Source organism: Arctopsyche grandis, chromosome 10 (assembly GCF_051622035.1).
Source record: "Arctopsyche grandis isolate Sample6627 chromosome 10, ASM5162203v2, whole genome shotgun sequence".
NCBI lineage: Eukaryota > Metazoa > Arthropoda > Insecta > Trichoptera > Hydropsychidae > Arctopsyche > Arctopsyche grandis.
In genome coordinates, this window is record NC_135364.1 from 8,083,219 (window position 1) to 8,108,420 (window position 25,202).

At 33.2% G+C, this 25,202-nt stretch overlaps 3 protein-coding genes across 3 annotated transcripts; 1 reads left to right on the top strand and 2 right to left on the bottom strand.

Annotated features, from left to right (window-relative positions):
• Window positions 1-4,343: 4,343 nt before the first annotated feature.
• Window positions 4,344-7,994, top strand: LOC143917675 (uncharacterized). The gene is made up of 5 exons (XM_077439257.1): window positions 4,344-4,400; window positions 5,657-5,801; window positions 6,409-6,528; window positions 6,609-6,779; window positions 6,874-7,994. Exons 1-5 carry the CDS (start codon window positions 4,344-4,346, stop codon window positions 7,008-7,010), a joined length of 630 nt encoding a protein of 209 aa, XP_077295383.1. The 3' UTR covers window positions 7,011-7,994.
• A 3,290-nt stretch (window positions 7,995-11,284) lies between these two features.
• LOC143918030 (chitinase-3-like protein 1) lies at window positions 11,285-18,302 on the bottom strand. Its single transcript, XM_077439691.1, has 6 exons — window positions 18,071-18,302; window positions 17,813-17,995; window positions 17,554-17,654; window positions 13,877-14,142; window positions 12,012-12,324; window positions 11,285-11,945 (listed from the first exon to the last, which is right to left on the bottom strand). The coding sequence occupies exons 1-6, from the start codon at window positions 18,132-18,134 to the stop codon at window positions 11,337-11,339; spliced, it is 1,536 nt and encodes a 511-aa protein (XP_077295817.1). The 5' UTR covers window positions 18,135-18,302; the 3' UTR covers window positions 11,285-11,336.
• A 2,541-nt stretch (window positions 18,303-20,843) lies between these two features.
• Window positions 20,844-24,934, bottom strand: LOC143917676 (putative chitinase 2). Its single transcript, XM_077439258.1, is given in 7 exon segments — window positions 20,844-20,941; window positions 20,944-21,109; window positions 21,176-21,488; window positions 22,724-22,989; window positions 24,431-24,536; window positions 24,698-24,812; window positions 24,874-24,934. Coding segments are annotated over 7 exon segments (1,125 nt in total).
• Between the last annotated feature and the right edge of the window lie 268 nt (window positions 24,935-25,202).

Below are 25,202 nucleotides of genomic sequence, written 5' to 3' on the forward strand. Positions count from 1 at the left end.
CAGCTACGCGTGGCTAACCTCAAAAGGCACGCGTGTTTCTTTGTTTACTCCCCCCCCCTTGTCCCTCTGCTTGATCTCTGTATAATTTATACATATAAAATACAGTCGCCATACAAACAGACTTACAACCTGTTGTTATTATATTCTCCCGTCCCCTTTTCCACATCACGCATCCCACGCACACTACGAAGGAGAAAGGGACAGAGCAGAGCAGCCGACATCAGCAGAGACCAGACCACCGACGACGAAGGAAGGCACCTTGAGGAAACCAGTCCCGCCCACGCTTACCACGAGCTATCTCACAAACCGACTTCGGGGGTGCTCTCGAGTTGAACATCCCTGGAGTCTGTACAAATTGTTTCAACAATGATCAGATAAAATTGGCAAACTCTAATAGAGAAACGATCGATTTGGAGTCACAAAACCCCCAAATCTAACCAGCAGTTTGACGAGTCGAACCATCGATCGCAGTGGTGCTAAATATATACGCTACCATTAAGCCCAACTGCTGGCTGAAATTGTGATATGAAGAGGGAGTAGGCACATGGCTTTGGCTATGGTGAGTGTGTATTGGATCTGCTGAAATGGAAGGAGTAGGTGTGGAATTATGACTGTATTGATTTTTTAAATTAGTCAATGTATAGGACGTATGGGATGTTAAAGTGCCCATTTGAGCCTCAAACAAAACTTCAGCCATTATTCTTTCTGCTATAATCCGTTGCATTTTGGTAACGACCCGCAATATCTTGCCAACATTTTTGGCGAAAAAATCTTGGCGATCTTCTGGACACTTAAAATATTCTTGAACTGTCTTCAGTACATCAGTAGCCAGTGCTGTATTAGAATAAGGTCGTTTAGGTGGTCTTGTTCTTGTGTGGGGCATAGATGTCGATGCTGGAGAGTTTAGAATAAGGTCCCCTCCTGCAGTGTCATCACTTATTACTGAAAGCGATGCTCCATCACTTACGTCTACAGTATTGTTGCGTGAACGTGAAGAGGGGGCTTCCAGGATCGGAGAGAAAGACGCAGGAGCGTCATTTATTGGTTTCCTTTCGTCGACGCTCCAGGTCGAAATGGTTTCCAGGCCGAGAGCGCCCCACATTTATACCCGTTGGGCGCAACACACATACATACACATGTAATAACTATTGGTCGATGAGTTAGGCGATCCTATTGGCCGTTACATACGGCTCATTCATTCGGCGAGGACATTTTGGCGCGAACGAGAGATCAGGTGATTAGCGTTCGTAAACCATCGGTCCACGAGCGCCACGCACCTAATCTCTACGTTACAGTATCTTCAGAAACGGAATCAATAGGGGGCATAAAATCGCTATTACGTTCCTGTAACAATATATCGTAATTTTTATTATAGATTTTATATATGTACATATATCTAGTAGCTACTACGAAACAATAATCCTTAATTAATTATTTTTGTTTTTATTTGTTCTTTTCAGTTTCCGAAAACGACAGAAGAATGGAGAAGCATAGCAAAGGGTTTTGAAGACAAATGGAATTTCCCGCACTGTCTCGGCAGCTTGGATGGAAAACACGTTAATATTATTCCCCCGAGTGGAAGTAGTTCGCAATTTTATAACTACAAAGGTCGCCACAGTTTAGTGTTAATGGCATTAGTGGATGCAAATTGTAAATTTATCATGTGTGATTTCGGAACTAATGGAAGAGTTTCAGACGGAGGAATCCTACAACCCACGCTTTTTTTCAAAAAACTTCAGAACAACTCATTGAACATCCCGGATACAGAGACAGTAAACCATACTTCTACCCAGTTGCCTTACGTTTTTGTTGCTGACAATGCCTTTCCTCTGAGAGTGGATATGCTGAAACCGTTTCGACAAGCAGATTTAACATCTTCAGAGAGAAGAATATTTAACTATCGTGTTTCACGTGCGAGGCGTACAGCTGAGAACGCGTTTGGAATATTGGCATCTCGATTCCGCATATTTCACACTCAAATTAATTTGGAACTGCACACTATTGATAAGGTAGTAATGGCATGCTGTGTTCTACATAATTTCTTAATGAAATGTGTGCCGAATCGGTATGCACCTCCTGAATGTTTTGAGCGTGAGAATTATGAAGAGGGGACTTATATTGCAGGATTTCAAACAGGTGATTCGATGGAACATTTAGAACAAAGATCATTTGGAAATACGGCGAGAGCTGCCAAAAATGTAAGAGATTCTTTCGTAAATTACTTCGAAAACGAAGGTCAAGTTCCATGGCAAACAAACTTCATCGGAAATTAAAATAAAATAATTTATAAAAAATTATACATTATAACTAGTCACCGGAGCCTGAAGGGGCCGTGTATTGTTCAAAGGTTGTAAATGCATTGTTAAAGGTTTGCTGAACAATGGATAGCACTGTGACTATCCTACCTCTAATTATAACAATAAAACTTATTATATTGCACAAATTTGATACTTATTATTATTTTTTACTCAACACATTTTCTAATTCGTTGTCACTGCTCATGTTCATGGTGGAGTGTGATGCTCGTTGGATGTTTTGATCCACCAAAAAATCGAAGAGATGGAAATACCACAATTTAGGTTCATAAACGTCCTCTGCTCCCTTTACAGTACTTTTAGATTCGTTCACTTTTTTCGCTTCTTGTCTGGCGTTGCTAAGTAAATTATTCAGTTTTTTAATTACGACATCTTTATTAGTAGAGGTAGGACCGGAAGCGCGCCGTCTATTATTCCATTATTGTAAATGGTTTGTAAAAAAGGTTCGGAAAACCTTTAACAATGCATTTACAACATGTGAACAATGGACAGCGCGCTCTGGGTCCGCTCTTTATTTATTAGCAGAAGTCTATTTCTTTTAATTTATTTACTAATTTGTTATACGCCGCATCTCTTTTATCACGATTGTGGTAGTCCTTGGCCTTAATTCGCCAAAGGCAAGGAGAATCTCGATAAATATTGATAAATTCTTCCAATACTTCCTTCGACATGATAATTGTCGAAGAAATCCAAGAACGACACACATAGATCAGCGAAAGCCGGATGACAAATAAACCTTCTCGAAGCGACAACAATGGTAAAAAATAGGTATGTAATAAAAAACAAAACGCGGGCGGGGTTGGGAGAGGGGGTATCCACCGTGCGGCGAACGAACAGAATTTGGTTCGACGTGCTGAATGCGTTTCGACCTGACGGTGAATGTTCCTACACACGCTACGGTCTGCGTCAACATCGGTCGCCGCACGGTCGACCTCTCCGATATTCCACAGCGTCTGTAGCGCCCTTTACCCCGGTACACACTCGGCGCTTTCAATTGAGCGCTTTTGAAGTACGCGCTTCGAGATACTGGATTTCGTATGAAAGCGCCTGAACGCGTACACACTCGGTCGAGTGTGCCGTATATCTGTAGTGCTGCTGGTCAGACCTGGATATTTGTGACTCCAGGACGACCGTTTTCTATCAGACTGCCAATTTCTCTGATTTCATTGTTGAAACGGTTCCCGATTAAAATTGGCTAAAAACCTTCCTACCTACTATGTCACCACTATTTGAGTATGATTAATGTACAATAAAATATATGTACAATTCATAGATGTCTCGTTAATTTGCGAGTTTTCAGTATCTCGTAATTCAGCGAATTTTGTAATAAAAATGCTGCTTTGTTTGTAATTGGCCAGGAAGGTGCACTGGGGTTTACCGGTAAGGCCTTCCTGGTATAAAATGTAATAAATAAATAAAATATGATAGTGAAACCATTCATTCAAAGTTGTAAAATGCACAGTAATTAAAAATAATGACTGAAAAAAGCAATAAAAAAAGAGGGACCAATTTATTCGTGTGACATGGAAAGTATAAAAAAGTTTTTTAAAAACATACCTCTTCTATAATTTGTTTATAAAATTATTATTTTGAATAAAAATACTAATAATTTTATTTTACTACCGCCATCTATGTTTAAAACTAAAAACTGGATAAACGTCAGGCACTTTTCAGAAATTCAAATTTCAAACGCGTCTAAAACGATATTTTTTCTCCATCGTAATGGCGGAAGATACATTTACTTATATTGGTGACCAAAATGAGCAATATGACAAAGTATGAAAACGATCGGATAAGAGGCAAATTTTTTCCTGAATTGTAATCGTAAGTGAAGCTAAAAGGATTTGGTTTGTGGCATGTGTAATGTCGTTTTGTTTTCGATTGGGGTGAATCGGGATTCCTACAAATCTTTGAAGAATATCGAAAAAAGTTTGCGAGTATGGAGCATATGAAGTGAAACGACGGAATTAATAAGACACGACTGTTTAATGTATGGGCGGGAAGGAAGTAAAGTAGCAACAGACCAACATGGCCGAGTTGGTCCCAACTTGTAGGATGGTGATGTTGATAGAGCCGCCACATGAGGTGAAACTATTTTTTTTGATAAGCATAATATAATTATAATTCAAAAGGGAATGCGTCTTCACCCAATAGCCCCCTTTACACAGTCGTTCTATCGCGCGTTCTCAGGAGCGTACAGGATTGCGTGCGGGTAAGCCTGTGCGCGCAATCGTGCGCGATACTGTTTTCGCAGTTGTGAACACTAACGTTCTTTCGCGCGCGATTACTCCTACCACTTTTTGTTAAAACGGAAAGAGCGAACGTGTAAAGGCTAACGTGCGTGATAGACCGTGCGAAACTGGCGCGTGTTGGAGTGTGTGCGGAACGCACAGTTTTACTGAAGTAACGCAGTTTTATAGTAATGTTGCGGTGAAAAATGAATAGAAGAAATATCATGGCGCAAGTTATGATGTTCGTTGGTGTTGATTTAATCAAAAAGAAGAAACGATCCATTAAATGAAAATTTTAATAAAATAAAATGGAAAATAAATCAAATACGAATAATTGCCATCTCTGATGCAGTGTATGTTCCAGAATCTAAAATCCATTGTATATCATATCTAAAAATAAATTAAATTCAGCACAATTATTATTATATTATCAGGTGCTATTGTTGCAAATTATCAAAAGATAGATATCAAAAATAAAGCTTTTCTCTTAAGCTTTGAAATTTTTTGATAAACCAACCGAACCAATTTTTTGACAAAAAAATCTCGATTAGCATTAGAAAATCCTTTTTCTTTAACGAAGTCTATTAAATCGAAGGACTATTTTTTTATAAGCTTTCTCTTTCAGATTTTTGTTTTTATATTCCTCGGATATAATTTTCCAGTGGCACGGAAAAGACTGGTACATTAAAAGTAATTCCACAATCAATTCTTTACTCCACGTGCGTAAGTCCGCCATTTTGTAACAAAAGCGCGCCCGAAAGAATTTTCTGTGTAAAGACAACGTCAAGCCACACGATTGCGCGCAGGACTGCTGAGTTTATCGCGCGGTTTATCCCTTCCCGATCCAAGATCTTTACACGCGCACTCTTTCGCGCACGATTAGCTGTTTCACGCGCGATAGAACGACTGTGTAAAGGGGGCTAATGAATAAAATTTGCTTAGCACAAATGTTTGGGCTAAGAAAGTAGAGGCGCTGACCCAACCCTCCTCTAAAACCGGCGCTGATTCTTCTATAATAAAACAATATTATATCTACGTATTCATAATTATTCGACAATGAGAAATTATATTCATCAACACAGACATATTTAAACGACGATCTTATTCCAGAAATTAAGAGACATAAAGATTGCTTTGGCTCAAAGATATGGTCAGACTTATGCGTGTTTGTTGCAAAGAGTTGGGGCCTTGGCTGGCTGTCAGATCGGTCGTGTAACTATCGTGCTTTTGGATCCGGTTATTATTGTTTGTACTTGTAGGTATTCTTCAGTTATTTTATCCAAACAACACTATGTAGTTTTTGACGATAGTAATTTATCCATGTCAAATTTATTTAGAAAGTTTGTTTTATTTATATACGATGTATCAAAATTTCCATGTTAATTTCATTGCCAAACCCAGAACACACTTCCGTTTAATTTCAATCAACATGTGACCTTCATAGACTATAAGCGTAACGATAATCGTGAATTTTTGTTTGGTATAATGGGAGACTAATATGACATTTCCCGCAAATTTAGACTTGATGATTCATACCTCTGTTATTGCACATTATTGTGCAATATTATATACTAATTATAATAGAGGAGTTAAATTGTTTTGATTATTTGTATTTAAAAGTTTAAAAGTTTATATAAAATGTAGAAATAAATTTATTTATACATAAATACATTTCAATCCATTGATATACATATTGTATATGTTTTATATTAGGTTAGACAGACTAAAGATGTTATATTGTATATGTTTTAAAGAAGTTAGATAGACTAAACACACTTTCATTATTATATATTTCAGATATGTAATTTGAAAATATTAGATTTTTTAATATTCATTTATTTTTATGATTTATTTATTTACAGATTCATCGAATGTCAAAATGGATACAATTTTCGTACTTGTTATAGCATTAATCATATGTATGATGATATTTACATGCCTTCGGTGTTGTAAGATAATGAATAAACCAAATGATTTTGTTAGTGAGTATATTGTTAAAATTATTAATAATTAATTATTATAAGTGGACTTATAAATATTTAACGCTTTTCGTTTTTAATAGCTGTTACAACAGTACCGGGATCACAGATTACTGCACCGTATCCCGTGAATCATGGTGCGATGCCTCAGCCAATGTATCCTGGCCAACCAGGAGTGAATCAACCAGGAATAGTGATTCCTATTGGAATGGCACCAGTTAATTATGGAGCACCGTATCCTCCCCAAAATATGGGTAATAATCCAGATGAAAAAAATTAATAGATTTCAGTCGTTCTTGTAAAGTATTTATTATTACAGTATTTATGTATTCAATGTTTTATTTTCAGGTATGCCATATCCTCCTGGACCAAACAGTTCGCCGTATCCTCCAGCGCCTAATAATATGCCGTATCCTCCGGCACCAAATAATATGCCATATCCTCCAGCGTCTGGTGCTCCTTATCCGCAAAATCTGGGTAATTAATGTATTTTATAGAAATCAAATTTATTTTATTCTAGCCACTGCACTACAAAGCGTTTAACAGCTTAAGTTCTGTCTGATTCATTCATAAAAATTCGGATGTGATCAACCCATGACGTTATCTATGTATTTGAGGAAGATAAGAAGGTCACAAAACAAAATTCAATATTGAACCGTACAGACACATTTACACATACCGGCGGCATTATGAAATACTAATAGCTATGACAGCATTTTCGATACAAATTGAGCGTAAATGTATGGAGACTTGCACAAGACAAAAGTTCTACTTCCGGTTGTCGGATTTTGTTCAAATTTTTTTTATTACTTAAAATCCCTATCAGTATTATACACATTAAATATCAAGAAACTAAAATAATTTAAATAGTCAAAATAAAATAATGAAATATTGTTTTAAAAAAAAATACTACCTCCGGTTTACGATTCTGACCAAAACCTTATAACTCTAAGTTAGTACATAAAAAATACAAATATAAATTTTCAGCTTGATACGTTCAGGGGTGTGGACAGAGTAGTGGCCACAACATTTTTGACTTTTCTAAGAGGAAAAAATCCCACTTCCGGTTTATAAAATTTAATGATTTGTTTTTATTTTCATCACATTCATACAAGAATTATACTTGAATTTAATCGTGACAGTTAACTGCCACTTCCGGTTGACGGATGCTTACCAAATTTTATAAATAACTTGGTATTAATTAAGCTTAAACTTCTAGATATGAAATTTCAGTTCAATAAACCAAAAGGTTTCTGAAAAAAAGATTAAAAAAATCTAGAGTAAAAGTACTACTTTCGGTTCAGGTAAAAATATTAAAAAAATATAAGGTTATAAAGATTATAATTTCTATTACATTTAAAAAAATTTTAGTCTGATTCAGTTTTTGGGAGTGGTTTGGAAGATAATTGAATTAAAAAACTTAAAAAAAGAGGACACTTATAAGGGGAGGTGCCATTTCCGGTCAACTTAAAAATTTGAAAAAAATTTACTTCGTGTCGATAAGAATTTCAGCATCAAAATTCCCAAAATATACTGACACACACACACACATGTTTTTCTATATCATGAAAACGTGATCAATGATCGATTCTGAGTTCGAATTTCGAGTCGAATGCGAGCTGCCAAAACTATCCTCGTCTCTGTGTCTTAAATGATTCAGAATTTCAATTTTACCATTTATCATTCATTTCCCAAATGTTCCCGTTTTCCCGACAATTATGGTGGCCCTATGAGGTGGGTGGAGGATCCAAGTCGTTTCACAGCATTTATTGGTGATTAAGGAGATCCACACACTTCCCGTGCTCCGTCCAGAATGCCTTGATATGGTCTAAGTACCTCCTTATAAAGGACAGGTCGCTCAGGGCCATCTTTCACGTCCGGTTACTTCCACATTTTTAGTCACGTACTCGGATATGCAGTCCCACGTTTTCGCGTTGTCAGTTCTAAGAACTCCACGGGAATGCGACCGAGTGCCGTTACCGCCGCTAAGTGCATTCGGGGGTCTCTCATTGTTAGCCGACTTGCACTTAAGCCTGGAAATAATCCTCGAAACCAATTATAACGGCAGCTCCTTTTAGCATACGCTACAATATTTTATGTCTTCGAATGATTGAAAATACTACGAATGGATAAAATACCGAAATTCTTGTAATTTTGTTGTATTTTAAAATACATGCTTTACAAATTAGATCATTTAACCATAAAACAGCGTATATAATATGTTTGTTCGTTTCGTAGCAAATTTTATTTATTCATATTTTAAGGCACGGGGCACAAAAAAAGAAAAACCCGTCCCGGGCGTCATTTACCGTTGCTACGCTACTGCATGTAATGTTTGTGATTAATTTACATTTCGTTTTTAATTTCCAGGTGGAGCTATGCACCAAAATCCTCCTACATATGATGAAGCAACTGGTGTCTACGAAAGGCAAGCAGCCTTCAATCCCAATTTTAAATAAAGCAAAGCTTAAGTCATTGGTATTGTCTTAAGTTTATTTGATATACTCATATAAATATAAACTATTCACTATATTGAATTGATGATCTAAGTACATATAATATTATATATCGACGTAAATTCACGTGTCCATATAAATTGGTAATATCTATTTGTGAAATTACATGTGTATATAGAAACAGGTGTTTGCAAGTTTTGTATTTTTAGATTTCTTAATATCATTTAAGTTAGTTTAGGTTTTATATATACATATATATATATATATATATATATATATATATATATATATATATATATATATATATATATATATATATATATATATACATGTATGTAATACGTCTATAAAATGAATAATTTGAATTTGTTGTGCAATTGGAAAATTGCGTGCGACAAATTCTTAATTCAAATTTGAATTGTGATTTTGCTTTTAGTATTTTTCTCAGTGTGTTCTTTGATCTGTTAAATTAACAGTTTAATTTTTAAATACTTAACGGGTATATTTATTTGACTGAGAACTAAATTTGTGACTTATTTGCATTTACATACATGTAAACATTGAATGTTAGAGTAACATACCACTATGTTGTGATATATAGTTAGAGTAACATACCACTATGGCGGATATGTAAAGTGGGATAATCTCCCCGCCACAGTCATATATATCATAACAACCTCATAGTTAATGGAAGACGAGATATATACGTCAATCTGTAAGTTGGAAAATTTTTTCCCAACGAATATAAATTGCAACGTTGAATACAGACGAATAATAATTTAATTAGATTGAGGGACTTAAAGAAGTGAGCTTTAATGTTGGGTTAGATTATCGTGCGAACAAAAATAATATGATTAGTTTAAATTTGTATCTACTTATAAATATATTTAGTGTGCTTAGGAGTTAATTATTCCTGTGATGATGAGGTGCAGTGCCATTCTCAATAAAGGAAATTCAAAACTACACCAAAAACGATTTAGAAATCTATTCATATAAATATGTACATACATATATTTTGATAATTACAATTTCTTCCAATCATTGTGTTTCTCATTCGCGTTCATATTTCGGATTGAAATTATAAAAAAATATATATTTTGATATTTCTTTCTGTTTCCATTTAACAAACTATTTTCTGATAATTTATTTTTACATGTATACATAAATAGTTGTAATATTTATTAGAAAATAATTAATTTTAGTTAAACATGGCTGTTATACATGTTAATTGCAAATATATTAATTTTATTGTGTGTATGTTTGTAATATCTATTGAATTACGGAAATGGATCTTAAATGTTTATTTTGTATGGTCTTGACATTTTTCATAAACGTGGGAAAGATTTAAATAAAAAAATCCAATTTAATCATTTGAATAAATCATCATCACTGAGCAACAAAAAATCACGTTTTTTAGTTACCTGAGCGGACACTAAACAATCTTTACTAAGTTTGACCCACTGAATCCGAATGTGATAATGATTTTTATAAGGCATTTAGTAGCTTCACTTCGGCTTTTGGTCTGACACTATTTCCTACATTCTTCCTATCGGTTTGAAACTTTGCCTTATTTATTGTTCTGTTTACGCTTATGAGATATGTGTAAAAGAAGTTTTTATAAAAAAAAAATTGGACTCAAAATTTGCAAGTATTTTAAATCAATAAGAAATTCGCAATCTATCGAAAAAATATCTGACGTTGATTCCAATACTCACGTTTGCACATTAATTTTAGATTTTAGAGTTAAAGACTGCAAAAGCCAAAAATCTGTAAAAATTTCGCCTTTTTTTAAACCCTCATATCATAAATGAGAAGAAACCAACAAAATTAATTGTCATATTCTATTCAGTGGTTCAAATTTAGTAAAGATCGAATAGTCTCCACTCCGTTAATTTTTTTTGTTGCTTAGTGTTACTAAATCAGATTGTTGCCTAAATGTTTAAATATTTTATTAACTAGTCCTTCATATTTACCAAAAAATATTATTAAAAAAATGGTGATCAAATATTATGAAATTTTGGATGTTATTTAATTCAATAATTTTTAAATATTCAATATTTAAGTCGATTTTTGATAAAGTTGGCTTTTTTTTATTTAACACTTTCCTATTTATATGTAACATTTTACACATTGTATGTGATTATAACTATGTATATACATATATAAATAAATTTATAAAAATGTACTTTTTTAATATCTCACAAAAAAATAAGTTGCTTATTTTAAATATATACATATATGAATTGAATATAATTTTTTAATTGTTAAAAAATTATGTTACTTTTATAAAATTAAAAATAATTACATAAACATATTTAATATAAGATTTTAAAATGAAGAGATTTTTTTTAAATATTAACAGTCAACTAAATGTGGAAAATTACAAATTATCGTATCAGCGTCAAAAAATAATCCCGAAGGACAAGAAAAATAGTACACTCTGTATGACATTGTATCAGAATCTAAAACACACTGATAAAATTTGTTGCAATCGTCTTCGTTTCTAAAATATCCAGGCTTTTTGCAAACCGATCCTGGTGATGTGGAAGGATCGGTAGTAGTTGATGTGCTAGTAAGTGTTGACGCACTAGTACTCGTTGGCATACCAGTAGCCGGTGGATTAGTAGTACTTATTGTTGGTCCTTGGGTCGATTGACTACTGCTGGTACTAATAGTGGTAGTTGTCACATTCGATCCACCGATCACTCTTCCAGCCACCTCGTTGATCAATCTCAATAATGGGTATTTTGTACTTTGACAAACTCCTCTGAAGTCGTCCGTCTCGATACTCCACACCATTACACCGCTTAAGCCTTTCGATAATGCGTATTCAACCTTCATTTTAATAGACAATTCATTATCATACGATATCCAATCGGCATTGTTGAATGTGTACGGAACGCTAGCTTGATCGTCCCACTTTTCAGGCCACGCACCCGGTAAATTGAGCCTTTTTTCACATAGCTGAAATACAACTAGATTATTATCTTAGTTTAAATTGACTTGTGTAGAAATCCGTAATTTGTTTACCTCATTGTAGCCAATCATTCCATTCTCTGAAGTGTATTGTCCTGCGATGCCGGCTCCGGTAGATGGTGATCCGACAGTATTTTGTGCTTGGTTAGCCAAACGAAAAGATCTTCCGTATAGTGGAATTCCCATGACTATTTTTTCTTTGGGAGCGCCTGCTGATAGCCAATAATCAATAGCGGTTTCAACATTCAAGGAAGCTTCAACTGGAAGATCTTCAGCGTCGTACCTCTTCAAAGCTGCATTATAACCGGTTACCGGATCCCAAGCGCCATGCAAGTCATAAGACATTACATTTATGAAATCCAAATACCTAGAATCAATCAATGTTTTATTAAACTTACAATACCCAACCGCGTTAGCAGTTCAGAACTTCAGAAAATGGAAAATAATGGCTTTGATATATAACTGTTCTATGCAATACAATTTAAGATTATTACCATGATACATATTATGCAGGGTTACTTCAACATGGTGTGTAATACTTTTGGGAGATGATTGATGATCTCATTCTGAATGTGATACATCAAAGAAGAGGGAAATTCGCCGTTAAACTTTACCATCTCCAAGTCATATAAAATAATTTAGTAGTTTTGTTATTATGAATATGGAATTCTATCGCTATTAATTTTATTGTTTATTTTCACTATGTAGTTGTATCAGAGACTAACTCGGATACAACTACATAGACTAACTATAAATACAATAATTTACGTATTATTGTTAAGAAATAACCCCTACGGCATATCTCAACATACTGAAGACCTTAATATTTATGTAAAACGTATATTTTAGTAGCCTTAATAATAGAATATTACGCCTACGTTTTTAATATGTAATAGAAATGTCTTTAATATTATTGTTCTGACATTTTGCATATGGAATTATATAAATAGGACTAGAGCAAAGAAAATAATTTAGTAGTTTTGTTATTATGAATATGGAATTGTTTATATTTACTATGTAGTTGTATACGAGACTAACTATAAATAGTTAATATTTATAGTTATTTATAACTTAATAACTATACGAGACTAACTATAAATAGTTAATATTTATAGTTATTTATAACTTAATAAATATTTATAGTTAGTCTCGTATACAACTACATAGTAAATATAAACAATTCCATATTCATAATAACAAAACTACTAAATTATTTTCTTTGCTCTAGTCCTTTGAAATTTCTTTGCTCTAGTCCTATTTATATAATTCCATATGCAAAATGTCAGAACAATAATATTAAAGACATTTCTATTACATATTAAAAACGTAAGCGTAGTATTATATAGAATCTCAGATCAATTATATTAAACACATGTACATTAAAAATATACGTTTTACATAAATATTATGATCTTCAGTATGTTAAGAGATGCCGTAGGGGTTGTTTCTTAACAATAATAAATTATTGTATTTATAGTTAGTCTATGTAGTTGTATCCGAGTTAGTCTCGGATACAACTACATAGTGAAAATAAACAATAAAATTAATAACGATAGAATTCCATATTCGTAATAACAAAACTACTAAATTATTTCTTAACAATAATAAATTATTGTATTTAAACAACCAACCCCTATGGCATCTCTCAACATACTGAAGATCATAATATTTATGTAAAACGTATATTTTAATATACTTAATAATAAAAAACTACGCTTACGTGTTTAATATGTATAAAAAATAGGCATGTTTTTAATATAATTGATCTGAGATTCTATATTTGGAATTATATAAATAGGACTCGAGCAAGGAAATTTCATATGTATGTATGATATTTCGGTATCAGTTGTCCGACTATAATTGAGGTATGCTCGGTATTTTCTATTTGGAATAAAAACGAAGCAATAAAAAATATTTACTTTGAAATAGTGGGAATATCGTAAGATAGGGAGGCCGAAGCATTGACAGCTGCCACGGCTGCCGAAAGCGAAAGTTGCTTTTTATCGAATTCTTTGCGCATTTCGGCGAGTAGCAGAGAAAATGCCGGTTTATCAGTGTCCTTATTGGTTGAGTCCCTCTGGGAGGGATACTCCCAATCCATGTCCATGCCGTCAAAACCGTACTTGGCTGTGAATTCCGCAGCATTCCTCGCGAAATTCTCTCTCAGTGTTTGGTCGTTCGCTACCTGAACATAAAATAATTTAATATAATAAATATATATACCTATACATACAACTTCATTCAGAGGGTTTAAATTTCAAGCTTCCTAATTATTTGTGATAAAAATAACACAGATATATTCATTAGTCATTACATCATTAAAACTAATTTCCTTATCGATATTATACATATATAACCGGACTTACAATAACCTACACCAGTGGCGTGCGGTGGAATTTTCTCTTGTTTTTATCGCACAGCTTTACTCACGTATGTATGTATGTAGAAGTTTGGCCGCCTGGGTGTAAACTTAAATCGGCCGCTTTTTATTTTTTATTTATTTATTTACTAGCTTAACCCCGGCATGCGTTGCAATGCCATAATAACGCATGCAATTCCCGTTCCCGTTCCCGTTCTCGTTCCCGTTTTTTCCCGTTTTTTTTCACAGTAATCTTCCCGGACATGCATACAACAAATCCTGAAAGTTCCATCATAATCGGTCTAGTGGTTTAGGAGCCTATTCGAGACACACACACACACACAGACATTCTTTTTTATATATATAGATTTATTACAATCAATGTACACTCGTCATTACAGATCGCTCCAATGCGACGAGTATACGATAACGGCCAGAATACAATAATACATAGAATACAATCAGAATACATAGAATATAATAATTAATCAAGTACAGAAATAATAATCATAGAGACATCTATGGATTATTTTTTAGATTTTGTGCACGATTATTATTACAATTTTTATACACATAATAAACACGAAATTATAGAGATGTCTATAGATTTCAGATCACTGTGCATAATTTCTACAAATTATACACACAGATTTGTGACAACAGGAAATGATCTATTACCAATTTTCTGGAACCGTTTCAACAATGATCAGATAAAATTGGCAAACTCTGATAGAGAAACGATCGATTTTGAGTCACAAAACCCCCAAATCTAACCAGCAGTTTGACGACTCGAACCATCGTTCTCAGTGGTGCTAAATATATACGCTACCATTAAGCCAAACTGCTGGCTTATATTTTATATATCAGCATTTGTATAAATCATATTAATTCGGGTTATGGTGTTAATTTTAATAACAATAAAAATTAAACAGTATAACATACAGAAACCCAAAACGTTTAGTTCTGAACAGGACTTTTCAAGTTCATTCATGAAAATATAGTGTTTTTACCCTCAATCCCACATCTAGGACATTGTTCTTTCGATGAACAATCAATATTCAACATCCTTGAAAAAAATACATTTGACAGTCTCAAAGATAATAGAACATAAAAGACTCATATAAGACCATGCGGACTGAAACTATACCTGCTATCCCGTTATTACCCCGAATTATAGCTCGGGTATGTTACAAGTTGTAACTTGCAACAGCAATCCACAAGTATACAACAAGACAACCTAAATGCATTTTAAAAACTACGATGTCTTGTTTCACATTTTTTAAGAAATATAATTTTTTCGACTCATTTCTTTCTGCCGCCTTCATATTTCGGCCGCCTGTGTGCTTTGCACACATTTGAACATATGGTAGGCGTGGCCCTGCATATGTATATACATATGTAGGTGTGCGCGAGTAGGATACAATAGTCTTTAACATTTTTATTACGTTATATAATTTTCTATCAAAAAGTATATATCTTTTTAATTTCCCTCCCACATAGGAATCCAATACTGGTACTACCGATACCGAAGTGAAAGTTTTATTCGATTTTCTCGTTGATTGTTAGAACGTCAATCGCTGTTGGTAAGATCTGGATTGATTCCAATATCGGTACCGGTAGTACTCTGCTACCGGTAGTACAAGGCAGACTACCGATATTACTGAAATACATATAATAGTTTTAATTTTATGTTGAATTGTTTTGAATGTAGAAGAAAACGTATCGGCCGTTAGTATGGATAAGTCGAAGAATGAGTCAACATTTTTTTTGACCTGTTATTCAAAGGAGCCGCTAAGTGTATCATAAATTTAAAATCAAAGATAAGTATATCGATATACTTATAACTGAGACGATTTCCGAATACATATGTATATTGATTTGCTAATCGACAAAAATGGCAATGATAATGGAAAGTCTCGTCGCCTTACGATTTTTTCGGTAATCTATTTTTTTAATTTGACAATAATTTGAATACATATAACAAGTTATTTAATTTAAATAATGAATTTTTAGCCTACAGTTCATTAATTCATATTTTGTTGGTAATTATTGAAATTTCGTTGCGTTTCAATACCGGTAGTGTTTGTTTTTTTTCGGTAGTACTGGTAGTGATAAATTTTAGTATTTTTGGAATCTAAACCTCTCCCCCCCCTTTGTGCAAACGAGCTCGTACATATTATTAGAGGTAGGACCGGAAGCGTGCCGTGTATTGTTCAATTGTTGTAAATTCTTTGTAAAAAAGGTTCGGAAAACCTTTAACAATGCATTTACAACATATAAACAATAAACGGCCCCCTCAGGGTCCGGCCTTTACATATTATATTTAAATCCAGTAACGCTCATCAATTCTAAAGACACTTCATAGACATTATACATACATAAGTGGTTTATAATTGATAACGGATAGATAATATGTGCTCGTGATTTTATTGAGTTTCTGCTACGTCATGATTCATATTATATTTTTTCTGCTCGTCTCATTTAGTGAAGTGTCTTAAGGAAGATTCCTTCCATTACTTTGTTCATTTGTACAGAAGTAATGAAGAATGATTTATGAGTGGCGGAGAAACACATGGCTAATTTTGATAGTGATCGATTTTTTCTTATCCAACGATAGTATAATTATAATACATAGTATATTCGAATATTGAAAATTTTGGCCCAAATTAAACAAGTTATTCGATTGGTTTCAAAGTATTTCCATAGCCTTCAGACAAATTTTGTTGATATTAATATAATATTAGAATCTAGACCGGCTGTCGTTTGGCAAATTTTGCCGATTTAATATGACATACATTTACGCACAGAAATTGGCACCACTAAAATTCGTCCTACCCCTTAAAACCTGATTTCCGGCAATCAATGGATGAAAACTTTCTTATAAACCACTTAATTAAATTTTTAAACATACATATGTATGTATGTAGTATCAAAATATGTATTATATGTATGTAGTTCGGAATTGAATATGCAACAAAAATAATCAATTTTCATGACAAACGTGAAAATTGAATTGTTAATATCGTTTAAAATTGCCTTTGATTCAAACCACCTGGTTTAGGAGGTTGAGTGAGACTTGGGGGAGGGATATTCGTTATTATAGCGTCTTGAATTTCACTTTTAATTTATCGTTTAAAATACCCCCGGCGAGTTCTCAATTATGAATGCTAATAATCGAAATTGCGGATATTTGAATGGGGCTATGGGGGGGGGGCAATTTTTCTTTTCGAATCGTACCTTTGAGAATTTGGCTGACCCCTCGTTCCATCCGCCGATGGCTACGATCGTTTTCAAATTGGGGTTGGCTTTTTTCAATCTGTTGAATTCGCCGAAATTATCTGCGAAATAAATTGAAAATATTCAATCAACGACTTCTACGGCTGCCTTCTTTGACGCTTAGCTATATTTTATTAAATTTGGACAGAAAATACACGTTGCGAATACTGATTATGATTTGGACTTAAGCATATACATATACACAGTATAAGAAAATCACCTTTTCCCCAATTGTCCGGCAATTCCAACCAAGGATCCATGATTCTGATCGTGGCATCTTCGTTTATTCCGACAAATCCATAAATCAGATGACTACATATGTGCGGATTTAAATCTTTGACTTCACATTTTCCATTACCGTTTCTATAAGTGGCCCAAGTCCCATAATAACAGATCACTTTATCTACAATTGATAAATTATATATTTATATTAATAAAAAAAAAAAATCAAAGCAATAGTAACAATTCAAAAACTTACTCTCCGCAGTGACTAAATATATGAATGCAATTAGGAAAACTAAGATGTATGCTATTTTCACCATCGTGTAAAAAATCTGTGTGCTTATAATCCGGAATCATCGACGACAATCACTACACAAAACGGAATCGTATTGTACGCTTTTAACGTATTTATATGAGACTCTTCGTTATCTTGGTTAATTTTCGCCATTAGTCATAAAACACTCAAGTTGATAGTACAACGAAGATATGATTAACAGAAACAAGAACTTAAACAAAGTGTGACTGTTAAAAACGGCTTGAGAATTATTAGTAAAAAGTGTGTTGTAATATACGATAGCAACTCTTATCGATGATGAAATTTGGATACGAAAAAAAACACGATTCAAACGAAAATTTATGTTTGTTTAGTGTATTGTGAGAATTTATATTTGTAATATGAATATATAAATGAGAAATGTAATTAAATTACGGAATGATTTATGAAACTAGTTTGTTTTAGTATCGAAGCGAGTAATGAATCTTGTATTATACTAATTTTATTTTCGAATGTATTCCATAAGATTGTGCGATTAATATGAGAGGGTTGCTAAACCATGCATTTTATTCGTGATTTGCAGTGTATGTGTTACCTTTTATTTGCACTCTTAACCCTTTTAATGCTGAAGAACGCCGATCGGCGTCTTATCGTCAAGTCCATGGGCCTGAAAAACGCCGATAGGCATTGTATTTTGAGCATGTACGAAGTAAACAAGAATACTACCCGCTAAGCCTTTTTAAGTAGCATTGAAAAGAAAATGCATTGAACATGGGTAGTGTAATCCATGTTATTAATTTAATCATTTGTCAACGTTTATGAAGACTGGTTTACACCGGAATTTCTGAATTTATAACCATAGCAGAATTTTCCGATGAAAATCCCCAATTGCTGAGTATTTTAGATTGTGGTCTGGCAATTTTTTAAGTTGACCGGAAATGTTACCCCCCCACCCCTAATAGCTGTCCTCTTATTTTAAGTTTTTGGATTCAATTATCTGCTTGTCGCTCAGCGGATCAGACTTAATTTTTACTTTATTTTACATGTAATAGAAATTATGAATTTCATACATAAATATAGTTGAAGTATTTTTACCTCAACCGGAAGTAGTGCTTTTACTCTGGAGAATCGAGGTTTTTTATATTTTTCTCAGAAAACTGTCGGCTTATTAAACTGAGATTTCATATCTAAAACTTTTAACTTAGCACCAAGTTATAAATAAAATTTGGTGAGCACCCGTCAACCGGAAGTGGCAGTTTATCACACGATTTTTCCACACTCCTGAACGTATCAAGCTGAAAATTTATATTTGTTTTCTTTATGTACTAACTTGGAATTGATAAGGTTTTTGTCAGAATTCGTAAACCGGAAGTAGTAATTTTTTTTAAAACATTATTTCATTATTTTAATTTGACCTTTTAAATTATTTTGATATTTAATGTGAATAATATTTATAGTGATTTTTAGTAATAAAAAAAGTTGAACAAAATCTGACAACCGGAAGTAGAAGTTTTGTCTTGTGTAAGTTTCCTTACATTTGCACTCAATTTGTATCGAAAATGATCTCTTAGCCGGTATTTGTGAACGTGTATGTATGTTAAATTATCGAATTTTGTTTTATAACCTTCTAATATTCCTCAAATATATAGATAAAGTGGTTGATTGGTCACGTTCGAATTTTTTTTATGGCTAAAATTACGTATCTTTTCTTTTTATTAAAAATCATTTTATATGCTTAATATAAAATGGTTCAAAATCTCGCTAAATAAAATTATTATAATTACGTATTTTTATATGGCTAGAACGAAAATTTCAATTAATGATTTAAAAAACGTAAAGGAGGTATGTAAAAAGACGATTTCAAAATTGGACGATGGCGTAATCGGTTAGCTTACCAAACTCAGATATACCTATAAGAGGATATTTGTGTTCGAGAGAGAGTTCGCCAGTTCGACACCGCTGCAAGTTTCGACGAATGAATTTATACATAATTTAGGCTTTTCATCGATTCATTCATTATATGTAGTTAACGTTAGGACACACACACACACACACACACAGATTGCCGTCTTCATATATAATTAATCAATACTATATGTTTATTTTAATTTTTAATTTATTTTTTACGTACTTCGTATACATATATGTATACCAGGAAGGCTTGACAGGAAGAACCCAATGCGCCTTCCTGGACAATTAATTACAAACAATGTAGCATTTTTATTACTATATTTCGAGAAGCTGAAGTACACAAAATTAACAATGAATGAATGAATGAATTAATTAATCCATTGAGACATCTATGGATTTTTAAACTTGTACATACATTTTTACAAATTGTACATAAATTAATACAGAAGATTTTTGACAACAAGTATGATGATTTTTTGCCAATTTTAAAGAGCCGTTTCAACAATGATCAGACAAAATTGGCAACATCTGATAAGAAACGATCGACTTGGACTCACAAACATCCAAGTCTAACCAGCAGTCTATTAAAGATTAGCCCGGGATCGAATCCAATAATCTCTTGGCGCTAAACATAAACGCAAACACTGAGCTATACTGCTGGCTTTATGCTATACATATACATATAATACTATAAAAATAATGAATATTATACACCGATGGCGAAAAAAAATCAATTTTAGGTTCAAAAGAAATTTTTACCCCGAATTAATATGATTTATACTGAATTAAATGCTGATAAAATTAAATATTGATTACTGCTGGTACTAGTATGTAGTGGTAGTCGTCACATCATTCTTCTAGCCACCTTATTGATCGCTCTCATTAATGGGTATTTTGTATTTTGACAAACTCCCCTGAAGTCGTCCGTCTCAATACTCCACCCATTACACCGCCTAAGCCTTTCGATAATGCGTATTCAACTTTCTTTTGAATTGACATTTCATTATCATACGATATCCAATCGGCATTGTTGAATGTGTACGGAACGCTAGCTTGATCGTCCCACTTTTCAGGCCACGCACCCGGTAAATTGAGCCTTTTTTCACATAGCTGAAATACAACTAGATTATTATCTTAGTTTAAATTGACTTGTGAAGGAATCCGTAATTTGTTTACCTCATTGTAGCCAATCATTCCATTCTCTGAAGTGTATTGTCCTGCGATGCCGGCTCCGGTAGATGGTGATCCGACAGTATTTTGTGTTTGGTTAGCCAAACGAAAAGATCTTCCGTATAGTGGAAGTCCCATGACTATTTTTTCTTTAGAAGCACCTTCTGATAGCCAATAATTAATAACGCTTTCAACACTCAAGGAAGCTTCAGCTGGAAGATTTTCAGCGTCGTACTTCTTCAAAGCTGCATTGTAACCGGTTACCGGATCCCAAGCGCCATGCAAGTCATAAGACATTATATTTATGAAATCCAAATACCTAGAATAAATCAATGTTTTATTAAACTTACAATACCCAACCGCGTTAACAGTTCAGAACTTCAAAAAATGGAAAATAATGGCTTTGATATATGTATATGTAACTGTTCTATGCAACACAATTTAAGATTACTACCCCATATTATGCAGGGTTACTTCAACATGGTGTGTAATACTTTTGGGAGATGATTGATGATCTCATTCTGAATGTGATACATCAAAGAAGAGGGAAATTCGCCGTTAAACTTTACCATCTCCAAGTCATATAAAATAATTTAGTAGTTTTATTATTATGAATATGGAATTGTTTATATTCACTATGTAGTTGTATACGAGACTAAATATAAATACAATCATTTATTATTGTTAAGAAACAACCCCTACGGCATCTCTCAAGATACCGAAGATCATAATATTGATGTAAAACATATATTTTAATATATTTAATAATAAAATACTACGCTTATGTGTTTAATATGTATAAAAAAATAGGCATAAATATGTATGTAGTTACGATACTCAACCGCGTTAGTAGTTCAGACCACCAGAAAACGGACAATAGTTCTATGCAACACAATTTAAGATTATTACCATAATACATATTATGCAGGATTACTTCAACATAGTATGTAATACGTTGGGGAAGTGATTGAAGATATCATTATGAATGTGATACATCAAAGAATAGGGGAATTCGCCGGTCAACTTTACAATCTTCAAATGATATAAAATAATTAGTAGTAGTTTTGTCATGTAAAAATAGTAGTTTTGTTATGATGAATATGGATTTCTATCGTTATTAATTTTATTGTTTATATTCACTTTGTAGTTGTATCCGAGACTAACTATAAATACAATAATTTACGTATTATTGTTAAGAAACAACCCCTACGGCATCTCTCAACATACAGAAGATCATAATATTGATGTAAAACGTGTATTTTAATATACTTAATAATAAAATACTACGCTTACGTGTTTAATATGTATAAAAAAATAGGCATGTTTTTAATATAATTGATCTGAGATTCTATATAATACTACGCTTACGTTTTTATAACATGTAATATAAATGTCTTTAATATTATTGTTCTGACATTTTACATATGGAATTATATAAATAGGACTAGAGCGAGGAAATTTCATATCTATTTCGTTATCAGTTGTCTGATGATAATTGAGGTATGCTTGGCATTTGATATTTGCTGTAAAAACGAAGTAATAAAAAATATTTACTTTGAAATGGTGGGAATATCGTAAGATAGCGAGGCCGAAGATTTGACAGCTGCCACAGCTGCCGAAAGAGAAAGTCGCTTTTTATCAAATTCTTTGCGCATTTCGGCGAGTAGCAGAGAAAATGCAGCTTTATCAGTGTTCATATTGGGTGAGTCCCTCTGGGAAGGATACTCCCAGTCCATGTCCATGCCGTCAAAACCGTATTTGACTGTGAATTCCGCAGCATTCCTCGCGAAATTCTCTCTCAGTCTTTGGTCGTTCGCTACCTGAACATAAAATAATATAATATAATAAATTCCCACTATCCCATATCATTTTTTCCCACTGTTAATACTATTTTATATTGAGTATTTTCTATTGAATCATGTTTATTTATTGGGATAGTGTTCTGGCTTCACTATTTTTTGTTTTAGTTTAAAAGTGTTAATTGGAAGTGTGCTGAATTTTAAATCGGTAAAATTGCGACCTAAAAGCTCGTGCTAGTATTTACTTGTACTTACACGAATCTGAATTGAATTAATAGGGATAATATATTAAATTGTCTATATATGAGAATTAAATAAAATTCCACTTTCCACTATTCTTGTGGATTAGCCAGTTATCAATAAAATTTTTAGTACCGATATTACCAATACCAGTATCCAGCCGGCAGTGAAAAGGTTGTTCGATATTTGTGAGAACGTCAATCTCTGCTGGTAATATCTGGATTAGGGATCCCAATACCGGTACTGTAGGTTTTAGCCAAATTGCGACATTCGGTAATCCCGATAGTACAAGTCAGACTACCGTTATTGCTGAAATATAATAGTTTCCATTTAATATTGAATTGTTTTGAATTTAGAAGAAAACGTATCGGCTAGTTTGTATAGTTGAAATTATTTTTAACCTATTTTTTTACGCTATTGTATTTAATTAGTGAAATTTCGTTGCGTTTCGATATCGGTAGTGTTTATTTTATTTTTTTTCGGTAGTACTTACTGGTAGTGACTAATAATGAAGAAGGATTTATGAGCGGCGTCGATTTATACGGAAAGTATCAGAAAAAAATGGCTACTTTTGATAGTGACCTAATTTTTCTTATTCAACGATAGTAGTCTATTCGACTATTGGCCCAAATCGAACAAGTAATTCGATTGGTTACGAGTATTTTCATAGCCTCCAGACAAATTTTGATGAGATTAATATACATAATATACATAACGGCTGTTGTATGGTAAATTTTGCCGATTTAATATGACAGTTATTCACACGTTTCCACACAGAAATTGGCACCACTAAAATACCTACTCCTTAAAACATGATTTCCATTGTCTTCTTCAAAACAAAAAGGGCAATCAATGGAGGCAAACCTTCTTAAAATACAATTTAATTTTGGAGTGAAATTTTTACACATATGTATGTATGTAGTATAAAAACATGTATTATATGTAGCTTGAAATTAAATATACAACAATAATGATCAATTATCATGACAAATGAGAAAATTTAATTGTAAATATCGTTTAATGATTCAAACCACCAGGTTTGGTTAGAAAGTTGGGTGAGACTTGGGGGAGGGATATTCGTTATTATAGCGTCTTGAATTTCGCTTTTAATTTATCATTTAAAATACCCTCGGTGAGTTCTCAATTATGAATGCTAATAATCGAAATTGCAGATATTTGAATTGGAGCTATGGAGAGGAAAATATTTCTTTTGGAATCGTACCTTTGAGAATTTGGCTGACCCCTCGTTATATCCGCCGATGGCTACGATCGTTTTCAAATTGGGGTTGGCTTTTTTCAATCTGTTGAAGTTGGCGAAATTATCTGCGAAATAAATTGAAAATATTCAATCAATGACTTCCACAGCTGTCTTTTTTGACGCTTACATAGTTACATTTTATTAAATTTGGACAGAAAATACACGTTGCGAATACCGAGTATGATTCGGGCTAATACGTAAGAATATACACAATATAAAAATCACCTTTTCCCCCCATTGTCCGCCAATTCCAACCAAGGATCCATGATTCTGATCGTGGCATCTTCGTTTATTCCGACAAATCCATAAATCAGATGACTACATAAGTGCGGATCTAAATCTTTGACTTAACAATTCAAAAACTTACTTTCGGCAGTAACAAAATGTATGAATGCAATTATAAAAACTAAGATGTATGCTATTTTCAACATCGTGCAAAGATTCTGTATACTTATAATCCAGAATCATCGACGACAATCACTCAATAAATCGGAATATAACTGTACGTATTTATGTATATGAGACTTTTTATATCCTTGGTTAATTTTCGCCATGTAAAGCGAATATATAATTAACATAAATAAGAACTTAAACGAAGTGTGACTGTTAAAAACAGCTTGAGAATTATTAGTAAAAAGTGTATTTATAAAATACGATAGAAACTTTAATCGATGATGTATTTTGGATATAATTCGTTCCATGTATAAAAAATTATTTACACGTATGAAGCTGTGCC

Bases quoted from the DNA above. Each gene is read 5' to 3' on its own strand.
- LOC143917675 (XM_077439257.1), top strand. From the start codon at position 4,344: ATGGCCGAGTTGGTCCCAACTTGTAGGATGGTGATGTTGATAGAGCCG. The intron at 6,529-6,608 runs GTGAGTATATTG...CGTTTTTAATAG, and splicing joins TAAACCAAATGATTTTGTTA to CTGTTACAACAGTACCGGGA. The intron at 6,780-6,873 runs GTAATAATCCAG...TTTTATTTTCAG, and splicing joins GTATCCTCCCCAAAATATGG to GTATGCCATATCCTCCTGGA.
- LOC143918030 (XM_077439691.1), bottom strand. From the start codon at position 18,134: ATGGTGAAAATAGCATACATCTTAGTTTTCCTAATTGCATTCATATAT. The intron at 17,996-18,070 runs GTAAGTTTTTGA...TATCAATTGTAG, and splicing joins ATATTTAGTCACTGCGGAGA to ATAAAGTGATCTGTTATTAT. The intron at 11,946-12,011 runs GTAAACAAATTA...GTTGTATTTCAG, and splicing joins GAATGATTGGCTACAATGAG to CTATGTGAAAAAAGGCTCAA.